The 19,310-nt window shown below is 56.9% G+C and overlaps 1 protein-coding gene across 4 annotated transcripts in view; it reads right to left on the reverse strand.

Moving 5' to 3' along the window:
- NTNG2 (netrin G2) overlaps nt 1–19,310 on the reverse strand; it is a 67,186-nt gene that overhangs the window by 18,676 nt on the left and 29,200 nt on the right. For all 4 annotated transcript variants that reach the window (XM_027616986.2, XM_027616987.2, XM_027616988.2 and 1 more), the window contains exon 4: nt 18,093–18,736. In XM_027616986.2, coding sequence (XP_027472787.2) covers nt 18,093–18,736 — 644 coding nt within the window. The remainder of the gene's footprint in view (nt 1–18,092; nt 18,737–19,310) is intronic.

Raw genomic sequence — 19,310 nt, forward strand, 5'->3', positions numbered from 1 at the left:
ACAACACGTGACGCAGCGATCCCGCCCGGAGTAGGTATACACCCAGGAGAAACGAGAGCCACGCCCACACACAACATGTGTGCATGGATGTTCACAACAGGCGCTTTCACAGTAGCCGAAAAGTAGAAACAACCCAAGTGTTCATCAACAGAAAAGCAGAATACATACAGTGGAATATTATTGGGCCATAAAAGGGAATGGAGTCGTGACACCTGCTACAGCATGGATGAACCCGGAAAGGATGATGTTAAGCAAACAAATAAGCCAGACACCAAAGGGCAAATGCTGTTTGATTCCATTTATAGGAAATGTCCAGATTAGGCAAATCCACAGAGACAGAAAGTAGATTAGTGGTTGCCGGGGGCTGGGGGGAGGAGGGCAGGGATCCTTTTTAAGGTGATGAAAATGTTCAAAAGCCTGACCGTGGGGATGGGTGCATGCATCTGTGAGTAGATTAAAGCCATTGAACTGTACACTTTAAATGGGTGTGTTGCGTGGGATGTAAATTATACCTCAGTAAGCTGTTAAATGAATGAATGATAATTGGGATATGGGAAAGTCGTGAAGTGACAGTGAAGACCCTAAGTGACAGGGTTTTATTATAATCTCTCTCCTAGAAATCTTCAGAGGTTTGTTTTACTCTTTCTATCAACCTATCACTCTGTACCTTAAAGAAGGTTGCTGGCTGAGTATGGCTGACACGTGGCACCATTCTGAGAGCTCCATGAAAGAGCACACGGGCCTTTCCCGGCAATCCTATGAACGACATACCGTTATTATAGCCATTGAGCAGATGGGGAAACTGAGGCCCGGGATGGGGAAGTGAACTGCCCGAGTCCCTCCCAGCCGGGAAGGGGCAGAAGCCAGGACTTGAATCAGGGCAGCCCCAATGCCGGAGCTCACACTCGATGCCTGAACTCCCTGGTGGCCAGTGGGGGTGGGGGCACCATGGAGCTCCAGAGTCCGTTTTGTCACCTGCTCACCCCAAGGCTGTCATGAGAATCGGTGGCCTTGGGCACCCGTGAGTGAGGGAATAAATGAATGGACAAAGTAATGCACCTGCCACATGACTATCCGCACACACAGAGTGGCCGAAGCCAAAGCCCCCGCACACAGCAGCCACAATCCAGGCTCTGTGCCCCTTCCTCCTGCCCTTCCTGGTGATGGCAAGATGGTTGCCCTGGCGCCTGGTCACACCAGCCTGGGATGGGGATGTTTGGCCTCCTGCTGTGTGACCTCAGGAAGGTTGCAGAACTTCCCACGGCTCAGTTTCCAATCTGTAAAATAGGATAGCAGTGGCACCTGCCCCCTAGGGTTGTTGTACGACGTAACTGGGATATGGTCTATGAAGGACTCGCTCAAATGCATAGAAGCGCTTCACAAATGTTAGCGTCCTGTTGGTTTCCTCATTCCTTAGACTTCTGAGCTCCTGGAGACAGGGATCTTGAGAGCCTTTCAGGAATGAATGCGCCAGCTCTTCACAAGAGCCTTATGAAGGGTATATTATTATCATCTCCATTTTATAGGTAAGGAAATGAGGCACAGAGAAGGGAAGTGAGTTGCCCAAGGCCACACAGCTAGTGAGCCCCTCTTTAGGAAGGGCCGCAAGCAGGCAGGGGGCCGTGGCCTGGAGAGTGTCGGGGCTGGCTGTCAGACAGACACGGGCCCAGAGGAGAGCAACCCACCCACAGTCCCCCAGACACAGGCACGTCCCTCCCCGCCCTTCCTCAGGCTGCCTGCTGTCCATCTGGGATTTCTCTTCGCCATTCCAGAAGGCCCTTGGGAGACGAAATAAATAAAAAAACAAGCAAGCATATATCAATAATTTATTGAGCACTCATATGTGGACAGGCGCTGTGCAACGTGCATTGTTAACCGAGTCCATGTGAGAACCCAGAAGGCACACTCCCCCAACGCTGCAGGTGAGGATGCTAGAGTCTAGTGGGTCACGTGATAGTAACTCACTCCAGGTCTCTGGGTGGTGTGGATAGGTGGGGTTTGAACTCAGGGCTGTTGGGTGCTCGAGGTGGACCTCATAGCCGCTTTCCCACCTCACGGCTCTTGGAGCTCGCCTTCTGCTGACAGCACAGAGGTGACCAAGGCCAGGGGAGGGGACACAAAGCTGTGCCCCTGCCCATAGCCTTCGCAATTCTGAGGCCTGGCCTTGGCCCAGGAAACGGGCAGCCAGAGGAGAAAGAAGCCCCTTTGCCACCTTCCCTCCCAGCACTAGCTTCTGCCTGTGTGCAGACCTGGGTGGGTGGTTGCCCCGCCAGCCCGAATGTTTCTCCTGCATCCACGGGATCAATTTTCCCAAGGAATTGCTTTTTGAATTTGACCTTTGAGAACCATCAATCTCACCAGAAAACCATCACCTGAGCCACCTGACCCTGCCACACAGCACCTTCCAGCCCATCCATCAGGAAGCATTATTTGATAATGAACAGGGACAGTGTGAGGCCGGCCAGCCCCAGGCAGCCTGCCACGGGCTAGCGGACGCTCCCAGCCCACCCGGACCTGCTGCCCCTCCCACCCCGGCCCCATCTCAGAGTCCCAGGCTTTAAGTCCTATTGACACAGCAGGAGCAGCTCCCTGAGAGAGAGAGAGAGGGCGAGAGGAGAGAGAGAGAGGGAGAAAGAGGGAGAGGGAGGGGGAGAGGTGCTGAGTCAGCAGCCAGACTCTCGCCCCGGCCCTGCTCCTAATTTGCTGGGTGACCTTCTCTGGGACTCAGACCTTTCCTTTGCAACTTGCAAGGGTTGAATTACATCTGAGATTTTCAATTTTGCTATTTCATTGTTCGCAAGTGCCCGACGCACTGCCTGGCCCACAGTGGGCTCTCGCTGCCTGTTGAATGAATGAGTGAGATCATGGCAGCACCGGGCGCAGAGCGGCTGCTCGGGGAACAGGCCGGCGGTGTCACGGCTGGAGCAGCGTCTGGTGGCAGGTGACCAGCCTCAGGGCATTAGTCTCCCTTCTGACGGGCCGTTGGGGGGGCGGGGCACCGTTACGTGGGGGGCACTGCCCGGGGTCCGGCATAGATCGAGCACTGCACAGATTGCCAACAGCCGAGAGGTCACGGAGGTGGGAGTGGGGGTTCCTAGGAATAAAGACTGGCCTTACCCTTACCTGGCAGCCCCCAGGTGCCCAGCCCGAGACAGGCCCCCTCGTCTGTCAACATCCGACCCCAGAACCTGTCCGTGACCAGCAGCTCCCAGATCAGCTTGCCTGTCCTCTAGGCCCTGGGGGGTCCCCACCGGGGAACACACACACACTGTCATCCCAGAGCCACTTTCCTGAGGAGACAGATCCGGCAAATAAAAATATAGGGTGCCTGCTTAAATTTGAATTTCAGGTAAACAATGAATAGGTTTTTAGTATAAGTATATCCCATGACCTATGTGGGACATACTTATACTAAAAAATTTTGTTGTTTATCTGAAATTCAAATTTACCTGGGCATTTTCTCTGGCAGCCTCACCTGCCACCCCTGCTTGTGCACATGGCTGGTCATGGCCTTCCAGCCCAACCCCTGACCCCTCTTGAGGCCTGGCATGGGCTGTACCCCCTTGCCCACTAGAAGCTGGCCCTGCTGCCCGCCCTCCAGACAGAGGGCCTCAGCCCCCTCCTCAAGTCAGTGAGTCCCTAATGAGCCCCCGGGGACAGCAACTGTCTGCAGGCGGGGCCAGGCCTCACCTCCAGGGGAAGGCCATCCCAGACAACCGCAGTTCTCGGGGACCGTGCTCTGCTCCTGCCAAGAGGCGACTGGCACGCCGACATCACCCCCTCCTGTCCACCTGCGGGGCCTGGCCAGGGCCTCGGCAGCCGCACGACTGTGGGGACCACAGGGCCACCAGCCCCGGCCAGGCCAGAGCGTGCCCTGCCCTGCAGGGAGGGCGGGTGGCGCCCAGGAGCTGCCCGCGGGAGCGCCATCTGGCCGCGGGCCTGGCACCAGGGCTCCACGAAAATCGTGAGCGGGCCCTTCCCTCCTTGGGGCGAGAGGAGCGGGTGTTTGGAGCGCCTCCCAGACAGGAGGGCGGCAGGAATGTAGGTCAATGCCTGGCAGCCGGAAAGAGTGATGTCATCGCTCCTGGGCAGGAGGGGGGCGATGAAAGAGAGAGAGAGAGAGAGAGAGAGAGAGAGGCGGGTGCTGGAGCCCGCAGGGAGGAGGGGCCCAGGGCTGGCTCCCCTCCAAGGTCAAACCCACCAGGATTTCAGGACATTCACAGGGACCCCTTGGACATGGGGCACTCAAGGGGGCTCAGGGGAGAGCCCAGGGCCCTGGTGGTTCTTGGTAACGCATCCCCTCTGCCTGGCGCCCCCCCAGTTGGCCGCTGGTCTGTGTGTGGAACGGAGAGTGGACTTGCGTGTTCCCGACACCCTGAAGGCTGGAGCTGCCGGGGACAAGCGACTATTTTTAAGCAGCCGTGGTATCTGCCCATTTCTCTGCCAGATAGAGCCTGTTCCTTTGGGTAAAGGTGGTTCTGTTTTCCGGGAGACATTTCAATGGGCTGCTGGGTTTCGAGGGAAGCTCACCCCAAGCCTGTGCTGGCCTGGACACGGCGGACACAGGCTGTGCAGGACGAGGGAGACGGTGACAGCCCCAAGGGAACTTCCCTCGTGGAAGGGCTCACGCTTCAGGGCTGGGGTCTGCACTCCAAGGAGGGAGGTTGTGGCCTTGGGAGGGGGCTGGGGCTCCCTGGGCGAGGGCTTCCCCTCCCAGCCAGCAGGTGGCCATGGAAATGGCTAGGTCTCAAGGTGCTACTGGCCAAAGGTCATCTTTGAAGTGTTCTTTCTCTCCCCATAGGGAACGCCATGGCCTGGGGGCCTCAGGCCTTTTTGGGTGGGGGGGGGAGGAAGGGAGAGGACTGTCCTTGGTTGGGGCTCAGCAGTGTGGAGGGATGGGCAGCCGTTGCAGAAGCAAGCAATGGTCAGGAGGAAAGCTTAGGGATCTAGCTGGATCGAGAGTTGACAAGAGACCAGCAGGACACAGTAGGCACGGTGGGAAGGGGAACCCAGTAAAATGCTGGACTTTTCCAGTGAATTGGTGGAAGGGGACAGGGCTGGGTACAGGAGGGAGGGAAGGGGGCTCCCGGGTGCCGGGGACCACAGAAGGTAGGACCTCGGCAGCGAGGGGTCTGGCTCTCTCAGGGTAATGTGGATAAATGCTGGCGGCCACTCCTCCTGGAACGCGGTCAGGCCGGCAATTGAGTTCATTGGCTAAATCAAATTTGGGCTTCTGTGCGAAGTCCTTTTATATTAAGTGCTTTAACGTACATCACCTCCTCCAGACTACTGATAAATCTTATTACCCATTATGAAGCCAGAGGCCGCCTCCCAGCCACCAGGAGAGGCCGGTGGAAGGGAGCTCGTGGGTCCGAGTATGTGGCTTGGGGACAGTGGGCATGGCCAGGGAGGGCCTGGAAAGGCCACCGCCTCCCCTCCACCGCCCAAGCCTGGCCAGGCCGTTGACGGAAGCCGGATCCGTGTCTCCCCCCAACCTCGTGAGAGGCCCTGGCGCCCTGGAGGGAGGGCCAGGCCCAGGTGATCGGCGTTGCTGGGTGCGATGGTGGAGGGGTGAGCAGCAACAGGGTGGGTGTTAGCAAGCCACCAAGCCAGGCTTGGCCTCCCTGCCTCTGAGCTGCTAACACGCCACTCCTTTCCTGCTCTGCAAGGAGCTACTGACGGTAAGCTCGTTTGCTCACGGATGAATGAGCGAAAGAATTCAATAAACACACAGCATGCCCACCTGGTCCCCGGTGCCAGCCTCACCGGGCGAACAAGCCAGACCCGACTCAGCTCAGCACCTGGGGCGGGGCCGGGGGCAAGGGTTCAGAGGTGTCCACGCGTGGCCGCCGTGGCTGCGACAGAGTGGAACTGCCACACTCCGTGAAGGCCAGAGTGGGGCACAGAGGGGTGGCTGCCCAGGTCTCCAGCCTTGGGGAGCCCCAGAGACGGGCCGTTTGAGCCAAGCCCGAGGGAGGAAGAACCTGCCAGACAGGAGGGCAGGGAGGGCTGGGCTGTGCTCCAGGCAGAAGGAACAGCCCAGAGGCAAGTCAAAGGGGCCCACCATCCGGGCCACAGGTCTGCGAGGCCTCAGAGCCCGGGCTGCCAAAGGAGGGGCGAGCAGAGCCGCAGAGTGTGCACTTGATTCTAGGGGCGGTGGGGAGCCACTGAGGGGAAGGGACGTGGCTGGACTTGTGTCTGGGGAAAGCCTCTGCACGGAAGGGGCAAGACTAAAGAGAGAAGCCAGTCATGTCCCCAGATGAAATCCTGGCGCTGGTGGTGCCACTCTCTGGGGGGCAGGAGGGTGACGGGAGTCCATGTAAGGAAGCTGCTCAGGCCGAGAGTGTGGTGGGAGGGCTGGGTAGGAATCCAGAGGGAGGGCATGGCCCCGCAGAGTGGCAAGAGGCCTCCAGGATCCCAAGCTCAGAATGGGCAACTCCGAATGGGGGAGAAGCCCCCAGATTCCCCAAGTCCCGGACAGCCAAGCCAAGGCCCCTAGTGGACGCTGGGCTCCCGCTGAGGCCTCGGGGCATCCTACAGCCCCCAGTCTGTGAGTCTGTGAGCAGCATGCACGCGATGTTTCAGCGAGTGATGTGTTAGGTGACAGGTGTTTGTGGAAGCGGATTTCTGCCTCTGTGTGTGTGTCGGGGGGGGCAGGTACACACACACACGTGTGTGGGGGTGATGGCAGGGGGGTAACAGGGAAGGGAGCAGTGGTAAATCGAACCCGTGCTTGATACGGGGCGACATGCCAGCGAGCCTCCAGAACGACCCCCACCCCCACTCCGCTCCCTCTGCTGCGGAGGCCAAGGCCTGAGAATAGGCTCAAATCGATCTGCCTGCCCCCTGACTCTCATTGCCCCTCCATGGCCCTGTCTGTCCTGCCCACTGCCCACGCCTCCAGGTCTTGCAGGTCACAAAGCAGGGGGGCAGGGCACAGAGCCTGCTGGGGCCTGGAGTTCGTGCGTGGGGTGCCGCCAGGCTGTGGGGGCTGTACTCCTTGCTACACCACTGGTGATCACATTGTCTTCCCGAGTCACTCGGGCTGCGTGGCACGTCCTTTCCTGCCCGCCAGCTGACTCATGAACGGGGTGGGGACCGTACCGGAGGGGGGATGAGACCCAGAGCTTCCTCTTGGCTGGAGAGGGTCCCCCTAGTGAGCGACACACACCTGCGAATGAGGTCTGTGTTCAGGTGAGTGAAAACCGACTCCTTCCAAACAACAAGGATGCCCACTTCTTGCTCACCCGCGGCACGTGGGGCGTTGAGCCAATGTGCAGGTGCTCGGATGATCCTTACAATAGTGGGATCCCATTTTACCGGTGGGGAAGTGGGGGAGACTTGCCTTGGGCCAGAACCTTGCAAAGGAAAGAGTCAGATGCAAATGTAGGCTTCCCTTTGACACCAAGAGCCCTGTTACCACAGAGAGACCTCTTGGAGCCTCGGGGAGGGTGTGTGTATTTGGGGGGGGTGGGAGGATGGCCATCCGTGGTTGCCAGAAGTGTTAGAAGCTGGGTTTCTGACCCAAACAGTGCATCTGTCAGCCTGCATGTGCCTTTCCCCCTCACATGCGGTGCAAGGTCACCCGCCGCCCCCTCACCCCTCCTCCCGCCTGGTGGCCCTCCCCAGCCCTTTCCTGCACCCTGTCAGCTCTCCCCACATTGTTTTGGGTGGTTCCAGCAGAATGCCACCGCACTGTGGCGCCTCCCCCATTTGTAGGAAGAACTCTCTCCTCCCCGCTTCTCCCCACCGGCTCATGCCCAGTGTCCCTGCTCCCTCTCGGGACCACACTTCTTAAAGGCCTTAACAGCACCCCATTTTTACCCCTCGTTCATCTTCTTTTACTTTGTGGCATTCACCCGGAACCCACCACAGACAGCTTCTGTCCCCGACTCCACCACATGTGCCCTGGAGGAGGTCACCTTCGACCTCCCTGTTGCCAAATCCACGGACGTGGCTTGCCCTCCTCCGTCTGGACCCCAGCGGCATTGGACACACTCGTTCCGCTTGGCTTTGGGCACCCTCCTTCTGGACTCTCTCCCCTCCCAGCTGCTCATGCTCTGTGGCCCCCTTCACTATCCAACCTCTCTGGGCTCCATCCCAGGCCCGACGCTCTCACCATCTCCCCACTCTCTCGGGGTTCTCGAACGCTCCCAGGGAGTCAGGATCTCTCGAAGCCCCAGAAGCCCCAGAGCCCCGTCTGGCCTGCACTCCAGACACCGAGGCCTCCAGGGCGGCCCAGAGCCACAAGTCCGGAGCGGAGCTCCCTCTTCCCTGCGTGCAGCCATTCTAGAAAACCCATTCGGCGGTTCCTTATAAAGTGCAACATACACTTATCACAGGACACTGCGATCCCACGCCTGGACATTTACTCAAGGGAAATGAAAACTATGTTCACCCAAAAACCTTGGCATGAATGTTCATGGTGGCTTTACTCACGATCGCCCCAAACCAGAAGCAGTTGCAATACCCCACAAGGGCTGAATGGCCATAGGAACGGAGGTATGGCCAGCACACAGTGGGACACCACCCAGCACACAGTAGGACATCACCCGGCACACAGTGGAATGCCACCCGGCACATAGTGGGGCATCACCCGGCACACAGTGGGATGCCATCCGGCACATAGTGGGGCATCACCCGGCACACAGTGGGATGCCATCCGGCACGTAGTGGGGCATCACCCGGCAACAAGAAAGCCTGTTCCTCAAAGGTACTGTGCTGAAAGAGGCCACCCACACGCCGCATGACTGCACCTGTAGGACATTTTCAGAAAGACAACTGTCCGGACAGAGCGCGCATCCGTGGTTGCTGGGGGTGGTGCAGCTACAACGGGGCAGCCAGAGGGACTTTCATGGGAACATGGAAATGTCCCGTGTCTTGGTGGTGGTGGCAGTCACATGAATCTGTACAGGTGTTAAAATTCATAGAACTGTGCCCCAGAAGGTATGATTTTTACTGTGCGAGAAAATAAAAAAAATAAAAATGTAAAAACGTAAAAATATGAAATCAACTTCCTCCGGAAACTTATTCCCTCCCAGCTGTCCACAGGCGAGAATCCTGGGAGCCCCCTGGACGCCCCTGTTCCCCGTCCCCACATGGTTAGCTACTACCAAGGGCCCCCCATCCCCAGGTGGCCCCTGGCTTCCTGCCCCACCACTGGGAACCAGTACCGGCCGCCGTCAGTCTTGGAAGAACCTGCCTAGTTTCCCTGCCACTCCTCGGTCCCCTCCCAACTCAAATGTCGAAGCATTAGAAATCAGATCATGTCACTTCCCAGCATCCCGCAAGAGCTCTCTCCGAACTTAGAATAAAACCAACTCCCTGCCACGGCTGCGGGGCCGGCAGGATCCAGCCATGTCCCCTCTGCTCTTGCCTTAGGGCAACTCACAAACTCTAGCCACATCACGTGAAGTTCTTAGAAGGCACCAGGCGTGCGAAGGCAGGGCCTTTGCACCTGCTATACTCCTGCTGGCAACGTCCCTCCCCCACCTGCTCCCCCTCACCCTTCCCGAGGTTCTAACTCCTGCTGCATGAAATTATATGGAAGTAGGGTCTTTGCAGATGTGATGAAGACATTAGATAAGATGAGGTGATATGGAGTAGGGTGACCCTAATCCAACGTGACTGCCGTCCTTCCAAGAAGAGCCTCAGTAGGCACGCCAGGTCCCAGGACAGGCAGCAGGGAGGAGCAGAGTTGGGACCAGAGGGATGCAGCAACAGCCCACGGGACCACAGGTCGATGGCCTCCCCCGAAGCCGCGAGGGAGGCATGGACTGGATTCTCCTCTACACGTTTCAGAGAGCGCGTGGCCCTGCCCACCCCTTGATTTCAGACTTCACGCCTCCAGAGCTGTAAGGCGACACGTTTCGGCTTTTTAAAGCCCACCTGGTTTGTGGTACTTGGTTCTGGTGGCTTTAGGACACGAATAAAAGTGTGCATTAAAAGTATCTGTGGAATGAATGAATACGACAGTGAGAAAACTCTCAGGAAACCCTTCTCCTTCAGCAAGAGGAAAGGCGGCTTGGTTCTCCCGGCGCTGTTGGGAAGACATTGTTGTTGGTCATTCCAACCTCAACCCTCCTGCATGTCTCCCCACATCTTCTGTGACTGGTCCAAACCAGGAGCCCTTCCTGCCCCTTCTCACTGACGGGGGGGCAGCACCGGGTCGGGGAGCAGAGCGGAGGCATCCAGGGGAGCTGCACCGGGCAGGGGACCCCCACGCAGTTCCCCAGGAACCCCTGCCCCCTGCCCCCAGTTCTCAGCAGACGGAGAATACTGTCTTAATTCTGCATGTCTGCTCTTCGGTGGGAAGTAATGGTTCAGGAAGCTCAGCAGACCCGGCTACGGGGGCGTGAAGTAACCCTAATGAAACCTCTGACCCCAGTGAGCAGAGGTCGTATGTGTTCATTTAAAAAAAAAAAAGTAGCGGCGCCTGGGTGGCTGAGCGTCTGCCTTCAGCTCAGGTCGTGATTCCGGGGTCCCCGGGGATCGGGTCCCGCATTGGGCTCCCTGCTCAGCGGGAGGCCTGCTTCTCCCTCTGCCTCTGCCCCTCCCCCCGCTTGCGCTCTCTCACTCTGTGACAAATAAATAAATAAAGTCTTACCAAAAAAAGTAGCACACAAAGCTCACTCTCCAAACACTCGGGATCACGGACCCCCTTTGAGAATGGCATGGAACCTGGGGCCCCACTTGCAGGCTGACCACCCACACGGCACATGACTTCGGGGAGTCCTGGCTCCTAAAGCCCACGTGACCCTCCGAAAAGTGCCCCCGCCCGGGGAGGAGGGCCTCCGGGATGCACCCTGCCATCTGGTGCTTCCTGGGCATGATGCTGGCCCTGGTGCTTACAGGCAGCGGCACAGGGGCCCAGCCACGGCTCCAAGCCCTGTTCTCCAAACCCTTCTTCACCTCACTTGCACCCCGAGGTCGCTGTCTCTGTTTTACGGATGTGGGAAAGGAGGCCTGGGCAGCTGGTGTACCCTGCCCAGGGTCACAGCTGAGGCAGGATTTGCACCCAGACGGTCTGACACGGAAGCCATCCACCCACCTGTTCCTTCTTATTCTTTTTTTTTTTAAGATTTTATTTATTTATTTATTTATTTGAGAGAGAGAGAATGAGAGAGAGCACGAGAGGGAAGAGGGTCAGAGGGAGAAGCAGGCTCCAAAGGAGCAGGGAGCCCGATGTGGGACTCGATCCCAGGACTCCAGGATCATGACCTGAGCCGAAGGCAGTCGCTTAACCGACTGAGCCACCCAGGCGCCCAGTTTTTATTTATTTATGTCTTTAAGTCATCTCTACACCCAACGTGGGGCTCGAACTCCTGAGCCCAAGATCAAGTCTTTTTCTTTCCTTTTTTTTTTTTTTTAATTGAGGTAAAACAGCTGTAACATAAAATTTACCATTTTCCCGTTTTTAGGTGCCTGGTTCAGGGGCGTTAAGTACATTCACATTACTGGGTAAGTATCAACACCATCCGCCTCCAGAATGTTCGCATCATCCCAAACAGAAACTCCGTCCCCACTACACGGTGACTCTGCACCCCTGCCTTCCCCAAGCCTTTATGTTATTTTCCGTTGCTCTGATCCTGACTTCTCCAGGTACCATATCTGAGCGGAGGCAGGGGATACCTGTCCTTGGGTCCGGCTTAACTCACTCAGCATCATGTCCGCAGGGCTCACCCATGTTGTAGCAGATGTCAGAATTCCCTTACTTTTTGAGGCTGAGTAACATTCCATGGAATAGGGACGGACCACATTGCACGTATCCATCATCTGTCAATGGACACTTGGGTTATGCCCACCTTTGGGCTGCTGGGCGCGATGCTGCCGTGAACACAGGTGCCCACACATACCTTCAAGCCCCTGCTTTCCCTGCTTTCGCACCGATATGCCTAGGAGTGGAACTGCTCTGCCTCGAGCAGGGTCCCAGCGTTACAGGGGAATTCACACACTCCCTGCAGAAAGGCCCAGGGAAGAGTCTAGAAGGAGGGCCAGGCACACAGGTGGGCAAGAAAGCGCCTCTCTCTCTGATGCACCCCCCACCCCCACCCACTGCCCTCCACACTCACGCCCAGAGTAGAAATCTTCCCTCTGAGGTTTCTATTCTTGTCCTGAGTTCTGTCCATCTCCAGTTACCGGGTGATCAATAGGGACAGGGCATTTGTGGAAGAAGACAAGAAGGCAAGACGTGGGGAAGGGGGGAAGGGGGAGAAAACCAGGTGGGTGTCAGCCGGTCCAGGGACTCGGAGCAGAATCTGGCAAAGCCGGTGGGCTCGGCCAGTCCAGGGTCAGACACGCCCGTCCAGGCCCAGCTCTGTCTCTGGGACGGGGCATGTCTCCCCCCTCCAAGCTCCTCTTGGGTTCAAAGGGGGTGAGGACACAATGCCTGTAATCTAACACCCACCAAATTTCTAAGTGGTATCTATAAGCTCCTGTTCACTTAATCAACATTTATTATTGTCGTACGGAACAGGTGCTCAGGACCTTAATCTGACCCATGGACCTCTCTCCACCATCTCCCACGAACGCCACCCTGATGGGCTTGAATACCTCCAGGACAGGGAGCTCCTCCTTCCCTGTCCCCAGCTGACAAAGGCCCAGCTGGACTGGTTCCCCAGAGCCTCCGAGAATTTTCTGAGCAGAGGAATTTGCCCCTGGTCAGGGCTTGGGGATGAGAACCGGATGACCCCCGTCTACTCTCTGTCCTAGACCCAGAGTGGGCAGGACTGGCAACACTGTTTCGCCGGTCTGCTCACGCCCCAGGCCCTGGGTGCCCACCCTGCCACGGACCTGCTGAGTCCTATTAGCACAACAGCTATGCTGTCACACCTGCGACAGGACAGGAACATCTCAGAGTGTGAGGGGCACACGGTCAGCTCAGGAGCTGCCCTGGGCCACCAGTGTGTTTTGTTGTACCTGCACAGGGTTTTTGAAAAAAATTTTGAAGTAGGTGCCAAAATTTTAAAAATCAAGAGATCTTACATAGATACCTGCTGCCTGCCTTCTCTTGTAACCTCAGAAGATCTGGCAATATTTGGTCTCTTGTTCTGTGAAGGGCCTGCTCTGCCCATTTCTCCACAGACCGCACCCTTCCCTGTTTTCTCTACGGGTCTACATTACCCAGGGATGTGTCTTCCGTGCCCCCGTAGACATTTGGGCTTGCCACCACACTAACCCAAGAACGCATGCTTCCCTGCATCTTTTCAGAGCTCCAGTTTCTGGGGATGGATGTGGCCATGGCCTCCTATCCAGGCAGCCCTGGCTCCACGCCTCCCTCCCTTACCTGTCCTGCCACCTAGCTGGAGGAAGGGGAGGCTGGAATAAGCTCCGCGCACGCATCAGCCTAATGAATCCTCACCACAAGCTGATGAGGGAGTTACTATATTTTCATTTTGCAGATAAGAAAACTGAGGCTCAGGCAGGTTAAGGAGATCCAGCTAATCAGTGATGGAGCCCTGCCTCTCCAACTCGCTTGAGGAGCTTTGCAAAGAGAGGGCTTTCTGGAACTTGCTCCAAACTTATGGGATCCAAGCCTCTTTCGTGGTGGGGCTGGGGAACCTGTCATCTTAAAAAGCTCTCCTGTATGATGCTGGCCAGGTTTGGGCCTTGCTGCACTTGACCACTTGGGGCGGGGGTGGGGGCTCTGTCTCTGCTCCAGGGACAGTAAAGGGATGATCACATTTCCTCCCAAATCCAGATGTCACCCCAGATTTGCTGCACAGTGAAAGCCAGCTAGCTGCTCTCCTGCTCCACACCTGAGTTTGCCCATGTGTGGAAGGAGGAAATAGCTCCAGCCCCTTTCCTGCCTTCCAGGAACGGGAATGAATAGGAGGTAAGACCCCCCTCTTCTCTCTGTCCCAGACCCAGAGTGGGCAGGACTTGTCAGGGCCCGCAGGGAGGCAGGGAGGCAAGGCTGGTGGGGGCAGAGGCCTCAAGGTGCTGAAGCCTTTCCTCTTACCCCTGCTCTGTACTCATTCCTCACTCCACAGGGCCCTGGACTTTCTCCAGCTGCTCTGCCCTCCTCCCCTGCAGTGGCCAGGTGCCTCAGCCCCCCCCCTGCCCCCCAATCTGGGTCTTCCTTGCAGGTGGAAATAGCTGACAACAGTGGTAGGTTGGGAGCAACCACAGTACCAGAGACCTTTGGATTTGGGAGAGGGGGTCAGTGAGACGGCCCTATATAGAGATGCACTTGAGCTTGGACATGCCTGGGTTGGATCTTGGCTGTCTGGTGTTTAGTTCTTATGTTCCCTGACCTCAGCCTCTGCATCTGAAAACAGGAGGTAGAGGGGAGCGCTGTCTCTATCGGGCAAGGTGCGGATCAGGTCTGGCTTGCTCAATGCCACGTTCTTGGCTTGTGGGATCTTAGCAATTCAATAACCCATTGGGGAGTCAAATGACTATTAATTAAATAAGAAAATGCACATGAAGGCCTTAGCTCGGAGCTCAATGAGACTCACTCAATGAGACTGTAGCAAATGCTCAGTAAGTACCAGCTACTATTGTTGGCAGGCTACAAAGGGAGGCACACGGGACCATGAGACTCAGGGAATCCCAGAATGGGTTCAATCTGAGATCCCAGAACCTGAGAGGCCCCGGGAGGTCCCCAGGCGCCCACTCAGAAACAGCAAGGGCATCATCTGGGCGGTTCCTCCATACGCCTTTGCCGCCCTGCCTTGTCTCCGGGGCCTCTCTGACTCCCTAGCACTGCTGGGCTTTCCCACCCGGAATTTAAAAAGGAAAAGCGGAGGAAGTTGCAGCCCCTTGCTGAACCATCTAACCAGACCTAATTAATCGATAAGCCAAGCTGCCGCTTTCCTGCCAACCAGCTGCCTGAAGAGTACTTACTTCATCTGTGAATTGATTGCCGTACTTCCGCCACCATTACGTCTAATGCCCGCCACCTGCAGAGGCTGGGTGCCAAAGGGAGCTGGGAGCTGCTGAGCAGGGGCTGCCCTTCCATCTTGCCAGGGAGACGTGGTCTCCAGGCGCCCAGTCCTCAAGTTACAGGTGGGAAACTGAGGCCCGGAGAGGGGTGGAGAGGGGCAGGGCCGGGACCGGCTCACCTGGCCCCAGATCACCCAATGAGGTGGAAGGAGGGCTGTTGACCACACTCCTGAAGATGAGGGTCCCCCTGCAGGAGCCCAAGGCAGATCAGAAAGGCGGATGCAACCCCCAGAAGGTGTGGGGATCTGGTTCCAACCACCACATAGTGCTAAGCTGGCTGGGACTGCAGAGTGAAGGAAGGGTCTTATATTAGCCACTGCATCCCCGGGGCAGGCAGAGGTCACCGAGAGGACCAGAGGCCCAAAACCTGGACACAGATCAGAGACCTCCATCCTTGACCCCCAGCTTCCACAACAGTGGCCACTTATCAGGTCGTTTCCAGAACATTCCTGATTTAACATATCCTGCCCCAAGCAGGGGAGGGTTAGAAGTCGCAGGTGTCAGAAATAGAGGCCCTTGCACGTGCACCTGTCAGCCTTGACCCTGAACCACCTCGTCAACCACTTGCCTTTGCCTTGGCCCCCCTGGAATACACACGCAGAGTCCAAGTAAAATAAAAGGCAAACACGAGCTGAAAACAACAGCCCCACTCTGCAGGCAGGACCACAGTGATCTGTCAGCACACAAGCTCCTAGCCTTTGCCCTGAGCCCCTGATGCTCTTCCTGTGCCTGGACAGATTTCTTTCCAACGTCTCCCCAAGATGTAGAAATTACGCACACGGGTGTATTATACATTTTACAGAAGAGGGATTATACTAGACACACCATGCAACAAATTGCTTTTTCCTCTCATCAGTAATTCTATACTTGGGGTCTTTGGAGCCTGCTGTGGAAAGACGCCCCTGGTGTATGTTGTCCCAGCAGGGTTCTTGGTGGGACCCCTGCCCACATGGCCTAAGCCATGTGCCCGATCCTGATTATGTCCCACCTTAGCCCGTTTAACTGTCACCACCATCCAATGAGAAGGGTGTGACTGTTATCATCCCCATTCCACAGGCGGGGAAACTGGGGCACAGAAGGGTCCTTGTCCGGGGTCTCACAGCCCGTGGATGGCAGTGCCAGGAATCCAACAAGGCTGTCTGGCTCCGGAACCGTGCTCCCAACCAGCCAGTGTTTTCAGACTAAGGCACGCATCAGAATCCCCGGACGGCTCACTGGAACACAGATTGCTGGGCCCACCCCTGGAGGTTCTGATGCAGTAGGTCTGGTGTGGGGCCTGAGAACTGGCATTTCTAGGAAGTTTCCAAGCGCTGCTCATGCTGCCGGTGTGGGAGTCATACTAGGAGAGCATCACATGCTGCTGCCCCTTATCACTGACCACTCACTGACCCAGGGATGAGGCTTCCCCGAGCCTCTCCGGAGCGCAGACCAGGGTGTTAGGGAGCAGGCTCAGGGATAGAGTTCTTGCCCCTACAGACAGCACATGATCTGTTGAAGGAACAAATGACCCAGATATCAGGGAGTCACTTAGTCATCCGCCATCTTTCCTGGGGATCAAAGGCCTAGTTTTTATCTACGATGGTCTTTTGTCTTCGGCCAAAGTGGCCTAGAAACCTACTCTTCTCCAGAGCTGTGAGTAAAGGATGAACTCAGCATGTGTGGGCTGTCCACACCCTGCATATGCCAAAGAAAAGTCTGGCCCTTGACTGGCTTCTGTGAGGTAATCTCTGAGCCATTGGAATGTCTTGCCTGGTAAGTGTCTTTATTTACCTGGGGCTTTGGGACACATTAGTTTGGTTTACGGTGATGATATGATTTATGGCAGGGGGCTTCTAGGTCAAGGGATTGAAGACCAAGGTCAACCATGCAGGCAGTCAGCCATGCCTACATGATCAATTCCCAAAAAAGACCTTGGATACCAAGGCTTGGGCAAACTTCCCTAGCTGGTGCTATGCCACACATGTGATCACACATCATTGCTGGGAGGACCGAGTAGTGTCTGCAGAGCTGCACTGGGAGAGGATAAACAGAAGCTCGCACTGCGGTCTCCAGGAGCCCACGCGTGGCCCTTTGTCTGTTGCTAACTTTAATCTCTTTTCAGTGTAATAAACTGTAATTGAGAGCGTACTGTTTTGCTAGGTTCTGTCCTTCTAGAAAATCATTGAGCCTGAGGGTGGTCTTGGGGACCCCCAGACACAAGCACCAATTCACTGAGTTGCCGGACGGTTACAGAGCACCTCCTGAGCGCTCGGCTTTTGCCCACGCCCTGCCCACATTGCCCAGCTCCACTGGTCTCCTCTAGACCTTCCGGCCCTCCAGGCCCTCCAGAGGACATCTATCATCCATCATTCACCTCCCTCCATGGAAAAACCAGGTGTCTTGTCTGTGCAGCCCTGGCCACCATAGGCAGCCCCTTTGATGTAATACCAGGTAACATCCCAGATACCAGGGAATGTCCCAGAAACCAGGTCACATCCTGAGTACCAGCTAACACCCCGGGACCCAGGTGACATCCCAGGACCCAGGTAACATCCCAGGAACCAGGCAACATCCCGGGTACCAGGTAACATCTCGAGAACCAGGAAACATCCTGACTAACAGCTAACATCCCAGGACCTGGGCAACATCCCAGGACCCAGGCAACATCCTGGGAACCAGGTAACATCCTGAGTATCAGCTAACACCCCGGGACCCAGGTGACATCCCAGGACCCAGGCAACATCCTGGGAACCAGGTAACATTCTGAATACTAGCTAACATCCCAGGACCCAGGCAACATCCTGGGAACCAGGTAACATCCCAGGAACCAGGTAACATCCCAGGAACCAGGTGACATCCCGGAAACCAGGTAACATCCCAGCAACCAGGTGACATCCCGGGAACCAGGGAACATCCCAGAAACCAGGGAACATCCTGGGAACGAGGTAACATCCTGAGTACTAACTAACATCCCAGGAACCAGGTAAAATCCCAGAAAACAGGGAACATTCTGGGAACCAGGTAACATTCTGAGTACCAGCTAACATCCCGGGACCCAGGTGACATCCTGGGAACCAGGTTACATCCTGAGTACCAGCTAATATCCCAGGACCCAGGCGACATCCCAGGACCCAGGTAACGTCCCAGTACCCCCCAGCAGGCCTTACCTGCCAATGACCTCGATGTTGGAGATGGCATAGAAGTACTTGTAGAGGTTCTCCCGCTGCACGTAGGTGCCCCCCAGCGCAGGGCGCAGCAGCCGCATGCGCAGGTCCGTGAGAGTGAAGAACTCCTTAAGGCCCTTGGCGCTCTCCAGCCGCGTGTAGAGGTTGCCCATGTTGCGCAGGTCGGGGCCAGCGAAGATGGCCAGGCGGTCCCGCACCTCGAAGCGCACGTGCTTCTCCTTCTTGGAGCCCGCCCAGCGCGAGTACTCCTCGGTGCACAGCACGCGGTGGGCGCCCGAGGACGACAGGTCGCGGGCGCGGCGCGCCACCATGCCGAAGGCCTCCATGCAGTCCTCCGCGTAGAACTGGTAGGGCTGCCACGTGCGCCCGTTGTCCAGGGACTTCTCCAGGACCATGACCGTGGGCCGGCCGTACTCGAAGGTCACCACCACGTCGTCCGTCAGCTCCACGCTCTTGTTCCACGAAAGGGTGATGTTGGCTTCCAGCGGGCTCGGGTAGCGGCTCCACGTGACGCTCTGCCAGTACGTGGCCAGGCCCTCATCCTCCTTGTCGAACATGAGCCGGGGCGGGTGGGCCAGGTCCGGGTTGGAGGCGTCACACTCGTTGCTGCACAGGTAGGGGTTCTCCTGCGGGAGGAGGAGACGGGAGGGGTGGGCGCTGACAGCTCGGGGGGCGGGGCCGGGGCGGGGCCGGGGGCGGGGCCCGGGAGACTCCAACCGGCCCGGCCCCAACTGTGCGCCCTCCCCGGGCGTCTGCCCGGAAGTGGCAGAAGGGTCGGGGCACCAGGAACCTCCGCTGGGCTGGTGATTTGCACCCATTTCCCCAAAGCACATAGAGGCATGCAAGTCTATGGCTTCCCAAGAAAACGCACACTTGCCCCTACTCCAAATACAATCAAGAAGGGCGGGTGTTAGTCACCTGCTCCCAAGGCCCCCATGGTTCCTCATGGCCTGCAGGTAAAGTCCTGCCTCTTTAATGCGGCTCTTTAGTTCTCTCCTTCCACCATACCTGGAGCCACTGTTCTCCTGGGGCCCGGCCCAACCAGAGCACTCCTGCCCTCCACACCCAGCTCGTCTGCGCCTCTGAGCCTTCGCAGACCGTATTCCCTTTCCTCCATGTGCCCTTCCACGCTGTCTGCCTTGAAAATTCCTACTCACATTCTTAACTCTTTAAACATCTCCTACACCAAGACGCCTTTCT

This window comes from Zalophus californianus, chromosome 13, assembly GCF_009762305.2.
Source record: "Zalophus californianus isolate mZalCal1 chromosome 13, mZalCal1.pri.v2, whole genome shotgun sequence".
NCBI classification, from domain to species: Eukaryota; Metazoa; Chordata; class Mammalia; order Carnivora; family Otariidae; genus Zalophus; species Zalophus californianus.